The 13,607-nt window shown below is 36.6% G+C and overlaps 1 protein-coding gene across 2 annotated transcripts in view; it reads left to right on the forward strand.

Annotated features, from left to right (window-relative positions):
- Positions 1-13,607, forward strand: part of TMEM135 (transmembrane protein 135) — a 158,596-nt gene that overhangs the window by 13,816 nt on the left and 131,173 nt on the right. For both annotated transcript variants that reach the window (XM_072926903.1, XM_030269009.4), the window contains exon 3: positions 2,090-2,182. In XM_072926903.1, coding sequence (XP_072783004.1) covers positions 2,090-2,182 — 93 coding nt within the window. The remainder of the gene's footprint in view (positions 1-2,089; positions 2,183-13,607) is intronic.

A 13,607-nucleotide genomic window follows, 5' to 3' on the forward strand; every position in this document is an offset into this window, starting at 1 on the left:
GATAGATGTTCTTGTTTTAGAAGAGGTTGCCAAGCTAACTTGACTGACTTTCTTTTAGCTCCTATTTTTTTTTTTGTGTGGTGAATTAGGGTCTCTTGGCAGAGCAGTGAGGATGATGATCTCTGTTAAGGATGTGTGACAGTCCAGCTGGGGGTTGTAATCTCTTCCATTGGTGAGATCCAGCAGACTACATCTGTCTGGGCTTCAGATGGAAGTGCTGGGTTCCTGTGTTGACAGGCATTGCATCTGTTAAGGGAAAGGTGTGATTTTTAGGTTTATGGTTCAATTACATGTAAAACCTCATGAAGGCATGGTTCTGTTAGTCTATCAACTAGAGTAATTAAGTTTGTCCATGTACAGCTTGTAGATTGAGGAGTTAGGTTCATGACCTGAAAGAACTCCTAGTTCCTACTCGAATTTCTATCCACAGAACATATGAAAATAACCATGCAAGTAATAACAAAACCTAATTTTCATTTACTTTAGGAGAAGTTTGAAAGTTTCAGTTAGTGACTGTGCATTTTTATTTCCACTGGACTTTATTATATAAAATGCGTTACTGTTGTTTCCGAAATCTTGTCAAACCAAACATGCAAGCATTTGTAAAAGGATTCTAAACCATGCCAAAAGAACAAATTACTGTTTCTTTCCCACAGAAAAGGCATTTGTTCTGTTACTTAACAGGTGTGTCTGGTAAGATGTGTTCATACTTATTAAGATGCTTAAAATGACTTCCCTGAAACTTCATACAGTAATTACTTTCTGAGAGAGTCCTAATAATGAACTTTATCTCCTGCAGCATTTGGCATTGTCATCCTGAGAAATTATCCTTTTGCAGCCGTGGGAATGAGCAGTGTGTGTAATTGCCATTACATCACTTGCTGCTGATACACTGGCTCTCTTTTCACTTACGAACATAAGCTGGCATTGCTCGCTGGTAATGTTATTTTTGCAGAAGTATGAGATGAAGCTGCTCACGCCTTTGACGGCAAGAATGAAAGTGAGCTAATCAGATGGTGTTGGTTAATTATCTTCGTTCTCTCTTCTGTCATCAACATGAAATTTTTGTCTAAGAAAGTGTCCTCTTCTACCCTGTATGTGTTTGCAATTTTGTTTGTTTATTTGTTTGCTGTGTTTTTAGAAGAGTAGACTCCATTGTAATGCTTTGTTTTCTCACTGATAGTGCTTGTCAGCTGAGCAGCATTGGTATAATTGAAGTATGTTTATTATCATGCTACCAAATGTCACAACTCTGGCTCTTGTTTGCCTATGATTGGCCTGAATAAGTCTGAAGGTGTAGGTCTCCTGAGCAGACCAAACATGGTGGGTGACATTGTGTCTGACATGCAGTTTGGCTTTCTTCCTTTAATAATGACCAATCTATAGAAAGATTTTCTTAGATATTGCCATTTATGTAACTCTTTTTTTTTTCCAATTCTTATTGTTTGAAGTAATTTTGGTAATTGAAATTGTATGAACTCTAAAAGAAATCCAGATCTAGCTGCCAAAAATGAGAGTTTCCCAGCTTAATAGGACTGGGAATTCACTGCTGCTTCCACTTGTAATGTAGAGACTGATTCCTTGGCATACTGTAAATGTGTATTTTGCTGTTTTTCGAATCAGTGGGTTGTTTGGAGTGCAGTATGTATTATAATTACTTGATTTGATTTCTGTCTTACCTGACTGCATCGCTAACATTCCAAAAGGCAGATCTTCCTGAGCATCTTACTTGTATTTGGACAAGTAGCAAATAGATGAGTGGCTATAAGGTCTTCTAGAAGATTTTTTTTGTAATTAGTAACTGCAACTTTTCAAAAATATGTATTGGAAGACACTGATTTCCTGGAAGAAAAGTAGCCACTTAAATTAAATGAATACATTAATGAACTGTTTCAGGTATTTATGAAACACTTTGGGAAATCCTTTGAGAATTATCCAGTTGTAAAAATACAATGGTTAGTGTTTATTTGTAAGTACAGATTAATATAAGAATACAAAATTAATAAATCATTCATAATTTTATAATGCAGGTAACATACAGTGTGGTGCATGAATTTGCATATAATATGTATCTACATTACTTTTTCAGGAAGATACTTGGAAAATTCTACTTTTGGTCTCCGGGCTTTGGTGCAGCCTTACCTGCTTCTTACATGGCTATTCTCATTGAAAGGAAAAGCAGGTAGGGTTTGTGTTTACGGATTTTCAGCTTAATATAATAATGTTTCTTGTTTTGGTTGTTTGATGATTGACATTTGACAGTTCAGTGGGCTTATTTCAGAGTGCTGGAAATGTAGTTAATCTGAAATTAGTCTTTTGCAAACTTAAATTTAAATCTAGAAAGCTACAGTGGAAAAACTTTATGAACATTCAGTTTCCTGTTTGTGGTTTGTCTTGTTTTATGTGCAATTGCATTGCTCAGTATTGCCTGATAAAGCTTGGTTGCTTAGGGCTTCCTGATGAAACTATGGTTTTGTTCTTGTTTGTTTTTTAGCATATAATTTGAGCAATGTTTGTAATTAGTCACAGAGAAGGAGAATGCTGATGACTTGAGTTAACAACGTGACATTAGTTAATATGGAGGAATTACAGGATGTTGTGGAGAAAACTCTGGATGACTTGAAATAATTCAGATTGGATGAAATGTAGTGGTACAGAAAGCAAAGCCTTTCACTTAAGGAGAGGTGCTGAAGCTCATCTATCAGAGGAAGTTCATTATGAAAGTATTAAGAGAGGGAAGAAAACTTTAATCCAAGGATAGCCCAAAGCTGCCATTTGTAATGTGCCCAGGAAGATGGCAGATGAAATCCTGGCATGTAAGGTTTTATTGTTGGAAATTCAACTTATGTTGGTAGCTTGTATAAATAGTGTCAGCTACAATGCTTTCTTAATTTACTGTGGAATGAGATATTTTAAGCACCTAGTTAGTAAGTTTAATTTAAAGAAGAGAAGGTAAAAGGGTAAAACATTACTCATTTTAAAAAGATACTGTAGGAGGTACTAGAGGTGGTGTGAATGCACTTTTTTTTTTACTGTGGATGTCTGAAACTTCCTTAAGCAGTCATTTAAAAATAATGGCAAATATGTATCATTATGTTGTTGACTTACTGTCAGGCCCCATTCTGGAACTTCAACTGTGGAGTAAGCAAATCCCATGCCAAGTTTTATGTATGTCAGAGTTCTGTCCTTTCAAAAACAATGGCTCTATTGCATTCTTTTAAAGAGTTAGGACATGTAAGAGTTTCTAGAAATATGGGAGCACTTCTAAATCACTTTCTTTAATGTAATTATAGAGAAAATAATCATAATCAAGTTACCAAATAATCATAATCACGTTACCAAGTAAGTTAATTATCTTTTTCATGTCCTCTCTAGCTGACTGATTTTCATCTTGCAGTAATTACTTTTGAGATTGGATATGTTTTAGTAGAACTTTGTATAGTTACTTAGACTTCAGCACTGCTGTTGGCATCGGAGTATCATTTTGGGGTGAGAGCAAATGCATTTTCTCCCATTTATAAGTGGTAACATGGGCTTAACTTTTCCTACAAACTTGTTACAATGTGAGTCATTTCTGTGCCAGGCTTCTAATATTTTTAGGAAATGTTAAAGATGAAGAAATCAGGCTGGTTGTCAATCTGTGACATTCTTGTACCTTTTAGAATATATATGGGTGGAGAGTTGAAACTGCTTATGAGCCCAAACCTGTACAAGGTTTTTGTATAACAGCAAAACAACTATGAGAAAATTGAAAAGCTACACTTTTTAAGAGTAATAAAAAGAGCAAGCAAGCAAATTTTATGTTAAATTGGTTTTTCTAGACTTCTTTTTGGCAATGTATGAAAGCTCTGACATGTTAGCAGGATTCTGTTCAGCCTGAAATTTGAAAGAAATGGAAGTTGAAATAGAGGTATGTGGAAATGACAAAAGTATACTTGTACAGTATGTATGCAATGAATGATGATAGACTACTTAATTTCTGTGGGGTTATTCCCCTTTCTGTCATAATCCATGATGTATGACCCAAGATATTTTGCCTAAAAATTCACATTATGTTGGATCAGTTAAAGGAAAGAAGGAAATCTTGCTATTGCAGTATAACACATATATGAAAATGTGCGTTCATTGTTCTTAACAAAAGAAATCGTTAAAGGAAGTCAAGAGGTGTTTGAAAGTTAAGGGTTTTTTAAAATATTAAGTAGTTTGATATGTTCTCAGCTGGCAACTGTGTATAATGTGCAAAATGCTGCTGCTGACAGTGAAATATGACTTTCTGATTTCACATCTGTTTGCCTGTTAGCTTCTCTTACAGGCAAAATCAAATTTTAATAGACTTACAGTCCCTTAGGAAACTGATGTTTCACATGGAGACACAGGGGCATTTTCAGTTATTTGCTGAGCAGCATAGAACAAATTGTAGTGAAAAATCAGGGAAGTGGGAAAAAGTCCTGATTTAAGTTCATAAACCTATCTCTAGCCCTTCAAATTGCTACTAGCAGCTGGCAGTAACATTGAACTTAATCACTTAATCTCTTCCCAAGTGGATACCCTATTTTAAGTACCTCACTGGCATTTGCTTGTCCAGTGTCCTTGTCAGTCCTAAACTTGGGAACAGGAGGCTTATAAATCAGATTTTCTTCCAAGTGTTGCTGTTCATGTGTGCCAGCCTTCTTCCATCAATTAATGTGGAAGAATGGGAAAAAGAGATTGTTAGCTTGGCTAGGCGCATTGTAGTCTGAGGAGGAACATGTTTTTCTAATGTGTTACAGAATTAGTTTGATTGTAGATTTTATCTGTGTTATGTGTAATTACAGATTTGCAGGACACTGGCAGTGAGAAGGGGTGGTGACATTCCACAGAAACTTCAAACAGACTCAGGAAATGCTCTGCACTATATTATTCTCCTACAGGTCTATAAAGATATAAATGGTGCATTAATATGTACATATGTGTTCTGTGTGGTGACCATAAAATATAGTTGTCATATCCATAAATGTTCTGTGAGATTATTGGAAGAGAACTGGTCACATTATAATGATTAAGTAATGTTTTGATAAAAATTATTTCTTGGATAAGAATTGGATTTGGATACATAAACATGGAGATTATGAATCTACACATTGCAAGCACATATTCTATGCCTTTTGTTCCTTACTCCAGTAGGACGAACTAAGAATTTTCCACTTTTACTGGTGCTCTCAAGCTTTCTGGATTGCCTGTTAGGGTTAGGAGGAAGCATTTTTACAGGCTCTAATTTGTTTTAATTGTCAATATTTTAGTAATTCTTCATGTTTATATTGTCATAATAGCTATGGCTAAATAATACTAAGCAAGCTTCTAATAGGTGCAGTTGCATGATTAGTTGCAGGATTATACTTAAAAGAATATAATGTTTTTTGCAGTTTCACCTGTTTTGCATCTATTAAAGAAAAGTGTGCAATTCTTTTGTCACAGAATTCAGTTTTGTACTATTAGACACTAAAGGCTATGTTAATTGTCTCTACAAAAATAGAGATGATTAAGTTATTTTAATTTTATTGAGCTTCCTTAGGAAATCATTGCATTCATTTTATTAACCTTTGTATGGAGTTGTTTAACCATACAATCCTTGCTCCTACAGGTGTTGTTTCCAATTGATGATAAGAAACAATTTTATTTATAATTTTTTAAAAAACATATTTTGCTTACGTCTTTTGGCTTCTGTTTTTAATTCCAAGTTACAGTCTCTTGTTATTTCTTTCAACATCTATTAAATGTTATCACCAAGAATTGACCATATAGTAAGGAGGAGATATGCGGCTTGGAGCCGAAGACCTGGCACTGCCTCAGTCTAGAAGTACTGAAACTGTTAGAAAGCAAGGAAGTAACTGAATATACTTGTTAAAATTGTTGTGAATCAACTGTTGAAATGTGATTTGGGACTTGGCTGAAGCCAGCCTGTTGCTGGAAATCTGATTAGATCAGTACCTTGCTGACTTCTAAGACAAAGAAGTACCATAGCTTGGTGGAGAACCTGTATTTAAGTCCTCTGTGATTACTTTCTAGGAGAAAATTGTGTACTCTTAAGTGTTTTGTAAATGTGCTGATATTTCAAAACCACTTTTAGTTGTGTTTTGCTAGTAGTTGAATGGCAAACTTCATTTTATTGGACTCCTGCTCAAGAAATAATGTATTAATGAATTTCAGTAACAATAAAGCTTTAAGAGGGGACACAGTTTCAGTTTCAATTAAATTAATTGTCTTTTTCCCTGGCTGTTTTGGATTCCCCCCCCCCCCGCCTTTTGTAACTAATTAAGCTAGGGAAAGTTCAAGTACAGCCACCTAAATTTTCTGTGGCATTTGTGAAGGGACACTTTTGGGGTTGCCCCTGCTCCCCCCTTAGGCTGCATTAATGTTTACATACTGCCTGTTAACATTATAGCGGCGCCTGTCTCGTTGCTGCAGTTACGACTCTGTCACTGATGGTATTATAAAACTTGAGATTTAGGGCTTTTATAATTTGGTTGTAAAATCTTGCTCTGGGCAAGTATTTGTAATATGTTTTTAGTTGAAAACTTTGGGCGTTTTTCATAAAGAAAAAATCAGTATGCTGGACTCTTAGAAAAATATTTAAAGCACATGCATTTAAAAAGTGAAGCAGTGCAACAGTGCATGTTGTAGAGGACATCTATATATACACACATATTTAGTGTTCTTGGAAACAAAAATATTACTGTGCGTTGCTTGGAAAAGTGACAGAAACATTTGTGTGAGAACAATGTGGAATTTTTACACTATGTTTGTTCTGATGAAACATTCAGTGCTGTTAGGATTATTTGCTTGCCATAAATGTCATTAGTCTAAACATTATAAAAGAGGTATATGTCAGCACAATAATGGTAAAAAGTATACGCTTTAAAGAAAGAAATGAATTTTGCAACTTTGTAACATTCAAATACAATTTTGTTGATATATATTTCTTTATTAGTAGTATTTAGACTTGAGGTGACAATCTCCTTTCTCAAAAATGTTTTGTGGTTATTGAGTTTGACATATTTTAGGGAACAGCTAAATCACCATTTTGATGGAGTGAGTAATCAAAACAAGTGAACAAACTCTTTTAACACAGCAAATATTTTTGCAACCTCCAGTTGTACTTGGTAGAGGTAAGAAACTGAGAAAGCAAGCTATGTTGAGGGGTGGTTTTTTACATATTCTTTGCATTGTATGAAAAAACTCTGGAGTTTGGATCACTGGCATGAGTATTTTGTGGTGTAATCTGGTAAGAAGAGCTAGCAGGGAAACAAATTTTTTGGAATTGTATTCCTCTAGGATGATTATTGCTGTGGAATATGGAGCCAGGCTGTAGAAGTTACTGGGAAAGCTTTCTGTATCTAAACCAAAATATGTTAAATTCCATTGTACTTCAGCAACTGCCTTGGTGAGAATCAGTGTTTTGAGGATTTATGTTTTTATAGTAACAGTGTATAAAGATTTGAACATGTTTTGCTGCATGCTTGGAGGGCTACTACTGTGCTGTAGTTATAGAACCATTTCATAAAATGTTTTGGATTGGAAGGAACCTAAAAGCTCCACGCCTGCCATGGACAGGGACACTTCCCGCAAAAACAGATTGCTTTAACAGTTATAAGAAGAAGGGAGAAATGATCATTCAAGGCTGGGAGTGCAGAAGTCAATCTGAAAGATACTGTGATGGTGGCAACATTGTGACTAGCAGGTAGCTCAGGATAAGCAACTCTTGGGATATTTTTCATGAAAAATAGGCCAGTATTTTAAACTGCAAAAATTGATGCTCTCTCTGAGCTATATCCCTTGCAGTCATAACTTTGTTGATATATTCAGAGAATTTTCTGTTTGTCTTACTATTATTGAATCATGTGTTAATTTTAGAAACAGTTTCTGGAGTTTTTTTAACTGTTCAGTTAATTCAATATTAATAAAGTCAGTTTTTAAGAACTGTCTTTTCTAAGTGCAGGAGCAGGCAATTACAGCATATTGTAAGTCCAGCAAATGGGCCAGAAGACCAGTTTGGCTCAACAGTGAACTCCTTGTGGAGCTCAAGAGGAAAAGGAAACTGTGTGATCTCTGGAAGCAAGGTCAGGCATCATAGAAAGAGTACAGAGCTGTGGTTTCCATATGCAGGGAGAAGATTTGAAAGGCCAAAAACTCCATTAGAATTGATACTGGTCAGTGCTGTATCTGACAACAGGGAAGGGCTTTTTAAAGTATATTAATAGCAAGGAAAAGTCTAAGGAAAACACATTGATACTTGCTGAAGGTGGTCACCTGACTAATACAGATGTAGAAAGAGCAGATACTGTTTTTGCTTCCATCTTTAATGACATTGATAGACCTTGGACTGCTCAGTTCTTTGATTTGGAGGGCCACGTGTGCCAGTACAATCCATTTGAAGACCCTGAAATTGTAAGGAGCCAGTTGTATCCGCTGGGTGTTCACAAGTCCATGGACCCTGATGGGATTCATGCTGGAGTTCTGAAGGAGCTATTGGATGTTGCAAAAGGACCCCTCTCAAAGTTATTTTATGTACTGGGAGGGTCTGAGGGAAGACCCAATAAGCTATAGACCTGTTGGTCTAACCTCAGTTTCTGGAAACATTCTGAAGATTATTCTGGTAATACTGAAAGGCATTTAATGGAACATCATGATTATCAGGCACAGTTAACATGAATTCACAAAGTGCAATTCCTGTTTAGCTTATTTGATGTCCTTCTGTAACCAGGTCATCTGGTGGATGAGTGAAAGGCTGTTGTTTAAATTGTAGCCATATTGTGAGGCTGTCCGGTGTGAAGGAGAAAGGATGTCCTCTGTGGGTCATAGAAAGATGCTGTGTTACTGGTGTGCTATAAACTGTCTGCTCCATTTGTAAAGGTAACTGCAGAGTAAAATTTGCTTTATTTATATGAACTGCAGAAACCATGTGTTTTATTGTGTGAGAAAGATCTCTCCTGTATGATATTCTTAATTATTCCTGTTGTAAATCTATCCTTCATTCCTGCCGTTTACTCCTTGTGATTCTGTGTATGCACATAAGATACAGGTATAATCCTTTTACTTCTGGATAAAAGAAGTGGTTGCACTCATCACTTGGACTTCCCTAACTATCTGAAATGTGCATTTCTATTTGATACTGGTCATTTCTTTCCCACCAGTTGCATTATTCACCATTCTGTGTCTCATTGCAATCTAGATAACTGTCTTAAACTAGATGTCATCCACTTGAGACGGCAGAAGTTTGGCAAGGCAAATTCTGTACTTGTGAACAGATCAGGAAAGTTTATTGGGAATCAGTGGCTACAGTTCCATACATGGGTAGTCAGTCAGTCCAGGTTATAAACGATCCAGGATTCTGAAAAACTTTACTGTTTCTGCATAAGTATTCATGAATGCTGTAAAAATTTGGTTCAGCTTTCTTGTGTGGTAGCTGAAGTCTTACACAAGATGAAAAGCAGCAGAGCAGCTACAGCTTTATAGCTGACAATTCATTTTCAAAGCTACAACAGGCAGACAGGGAAGAATACTGGAAGCCTCCATGTGAACTACATACCTGTGTTTCTGGAGACACTAGAGAATGCATTGCAGCATCTGGATGATCTGTAGAGACTGGGTTTCTTTTCTCTCTGTGTTGTTAGAGTCAGGCCTGAGATGGATCATGCAGGACTATTTGGTTGCAGTTGCTCAGTGTCCTCCAGATCTTTTGAGTTTCAGAAGGATTTATCAGTACAGGCTCAGCATCAGCTGCGTGGCTGCTTCATGAATGTAAAGACATCTCAGGCAGCACCTATTAAACTCTGGTCTACTCTATCATTGCACGTGGGGCCAGCCTGGGTGAACAAAGGGCAGTGCTAAGGTCAAGCAGCAAGCTCTGATAGATCCCAGGTGAATGTGCAAATACCTTCCTCTCTATCTGCATGGCTCCATGTGTAGTTGACACTTGATTCTGGTTAAAGTCTGATTTTTAAAAATTATTTCAAGAGCACTTTTGGCAAAACTGTTTCTGAAATGTTAACTTTGTAGGCTGAAAACTTAAGTAAAAATTATTTAGTCATCTAAATAGTAGTATATTTTTGTATTCTTTGTTTTTCATCATTAACCATAAAAAAACACACCAAAATTTGTAAAACTTATAGTCCTGTTGAAATGCTGACAGATAAAATGTTAAAATTCAGACTGCTGCTGAACATTGGACTATTCTGTTAGTCTGACTTGAATTCAAATGGCTCAAATAGTGGATTAATTACTCTGTCCTGTCGGCTCAGCACTAGCATCCAGGACACACTCATTTGGACTTCCTTGGCTTAAGCAAACACCTAATACATCTTCTGTGTCTGAATGCTTGTGTGTAACATGTAGCTCCCAGAGGGGGAATAATAAATACTCTACTAGTATAGAATAAACTAAAGGTGCTGCTTAGGGTGAGCTGGCTTGAGTGCTGACATTTACCTGGCGAGATAATATCCATGCCTAGCATGCCTCTAGTGTGATGGCTGGAAGTCTTGGAGGGAACTTTTCAGTGCTGTGTTCCTCAGGTCTGCTTGGGAAGGATATTGCTTTCAGATACTATAGATGAGAGCAGTTTAAGTATTTGTTTCCATGCAAGCCACACCTATAAACCCTCTATAAAAGAACTGACTTTTCTGGAGCCTTGTTCCCAAGGATCTAAGGTTGTTGTTAGCTCCTGCAGCAGGAAAGTGTGAAGTTAGAGACTTAGAATGGTAATGATTTGCTATATTTAATCAGGTAGAGCTTTTCTGTGGCAAAGATTACAGCAGTATTCTTAGGTCAGACATCTTACTTCCCCTTCCTGCCCTTTCCCCTCCACATCCTGGGACAGAAAATGGCATGTATTTATTTCCTTTGGTAAGGAAATACAGCACTGTGTGTTGTAGTGTTTCTTGTAATCTAATGACCTCCATTCCAGATTGAATCTTTTTTGATAAAGTGCATGGCATTAAAACATTCTCCTAAAGACAGTCTGTCTGAGAAGCAGGAACAAACAGTGTCCATGGTATTAAAGGCAAGCCTGGTATTAAACAGGTCTCATGAATTTGGGCCAGTACCGGTTATCACAATCCAGACTGCTCCAGCTTTGGTGAAAGACTGAAACAATATGGACTGTCTGGTAGTACAGCATAATTTGGTCTACGTGAAGGAATTTATATGGGCTCCATCTTGCTGCTTCAGTAACGTGTTTTTCCTTTTAAGCTCTTTGGTGTCAGTTATTCGTTCCTTCTGAGCAATGAACTGAGGAACTTGCAAAAATGTTCCAGTATCAACTGTTGGCAGTTTGGATGTTTGAGCTTAATGCCAGAAAATAGTAGGTTCAAACTGGACTTGGCAATAGCTTATTTCTGTCTTTGGTAGGTGAAACATCTCATTGACAGCTGTCTGTAGTATCTGGCCCAGTTCATCATCCAGTACTGACGTCCTGCCAGCAACTGGCTTCTCAGTCAATAGAGATGTATTGAAATGACACTCAGTCAAAATTTTAGTGTGGTTTGCTTGCCTTTCTAGGGAAGGTTCACTTTGATTTCTGATGTTGCTGTTCCTTGGGACCCCCATTACAGACGTAGGCACATTCTTAATAGCATTTTTCTGTCTTCTGAGTGGTTAAATTAATAGTTCCTTACTGGATTTAAAGCCTGTTTTTAAAATTATTTAATAGGCTGTCATTAGAGGGTCTAAAGAGAGGGCAGAAAAAACAAATGTCGCTGTATGTTGACAAGTCTAACTCCATACACTACTTCCCTTTGAAGTGCTAGTCTGCTGTTTCTGAATACAAGGGCATTTAGAAGTTAGTCACACTGTTTGAAAAGCTTCAGCAGTTACTTGTTGGAGTTAGATTGATTTGTCAACTCTAATAGCTTTCTTTTTTCTACAAATTGCTTCAGGTGCTTTGTAAACAGTATAATCCTATCACAAATGTAATGTTAAAACATTACTACTTTAAAGAGAAAATTAGTGCTAAACATGCAAACACTACAATAGCTATTAGTGTAACAGACTTGGAAAAACATTATCAGGCTGCTTAAGTCTTTTGAAATAGATGAAATAACTGATGATTTGAGTAGCTTTTATCAAAAAACTTATGTTGTGGAATGGACTGTCTCAAACTGGGCACAGAATATAAATTAAAAAGGGAATGCCAGCCATTCCAAGGGACTTCTAGGGGAGCTTCTGGAACTGCTTCTTGCTGAGCTGCTGTGAGCTGGCTTTGGGATATGCAGGTAGGGTGTGGTTGAAGGGCTCTCAACTTGAGAAGGGCTAGAGGGTAGAGGTTGAGAAGAATAGGCTGAATACTGCATAAATTTCAGCTGGTATTGGGACAGTTCCAAGCTGTCAACAAGTGACCTTATATGACAAATTTTTTCTCCTTCCTCCTTCTCACTCTCAAAATACAGGGAGTGTAAGTCCAAAGCCAGTGAATACTGGATGTATTTTCAACTCTGAATTTTTTCCATGCCCTGTCCTGCTCTTCCTAATTTTTATTAACTGTTCTGTCCATAGTGTCCTATTTTGCTTTGGAGTGGTAGTGATTGCCAGCAGAATACATTAAACAATGACCTGCTGCTACTGAGAGCCTCCAGAGCAGTTTTGTTCAGAAGTATTTACTTTTGTGCCCTATGCTCATACCTTCCAGACAGAGTGGCCAAGCAGCCCATGCCCAGAAAGAACTGAGTGTTTTCTTTGTGATTGATTGAGCTGATTAAAACCAGTTTGGTGTTACTATCAACAGTCCAAAGAGATTGTTATTTGAGGTCTTACTTAACACTAGATAGACCTTCTGTACCAAGAATGTGAATAATTTAAAAAATCCCAAAAACCTTCATTTCTTTTCTTGAGGTTTGATTAATTTGTTTTTCTTCTGTTATCTTCCAGTCAGCCGTTCTATAATACTAATAAGCTTTTTGGAATCTTTTTATCTCTTCATGGAATCTTGTAAGGTTAAATCACACTTTAATTAAGAGGTTTTTTCTCCTCTGTAGGTCAGCATTTGTTTTTGCTCTGTAGATAGCATAGAGCAACTCGGAGTGAAGGAGGAGGGAGGGAATGGTAAAAGAAAATCTGTATAAAATAGAGCATAAAGGAATTTTTAAAAATTGAACTATAGATGTTATCTTGTGTTGTACTTTCTGGAAACTCTAAGAATTATTGGTACTAATTTAACTGGAATGTATTACTGTAGATATATTTTATTTTTGGCTTCTTTCCCTTTCCAGTTTTCTCATACCCTTTCTTTGGCATGTGTTCAGAGCATAGAACATGTTGAGTTTATTTTATTTCCTTTTAAGAACAACAAATTTTGAGTATTTGCATTAAACTGTTTTGCTTAACATGTAGCATGCTCCAAGCAAGAATTACTGATTTGCAGTTCTGAGCAATTGCAATTTCTCCAGCTTGCAAAGTGTCCATTTCCTCCTTTAAACAACACAAAATATTAAAAGAAATTTCTGTAAGAAAACAGTGGATTATGAGTCCTTAAACTGTAAATTTTTGAGATGAAGTTCTGAACATTATTTTTGTGTGAAAGACTTGCCAACTGGTCTTTATTAAGCTAAAAAAATTGCCATGTTCTTTTTTGAAAACTC

This window comes from Taeniopygia guttata, chromosome 1, assembly GCF_048771995.1.
Source record: "Taeniopygia guttata chromosome 1, bTaeGut7.mat, whole genome shotgun sequence".
Classification (NCBI taxonomy): Eukaryota; Metazoa; Chordata; class Aves; order Passeriformes; family Estrildidae; genus Taeniopygia; species Taeniopygia guttata.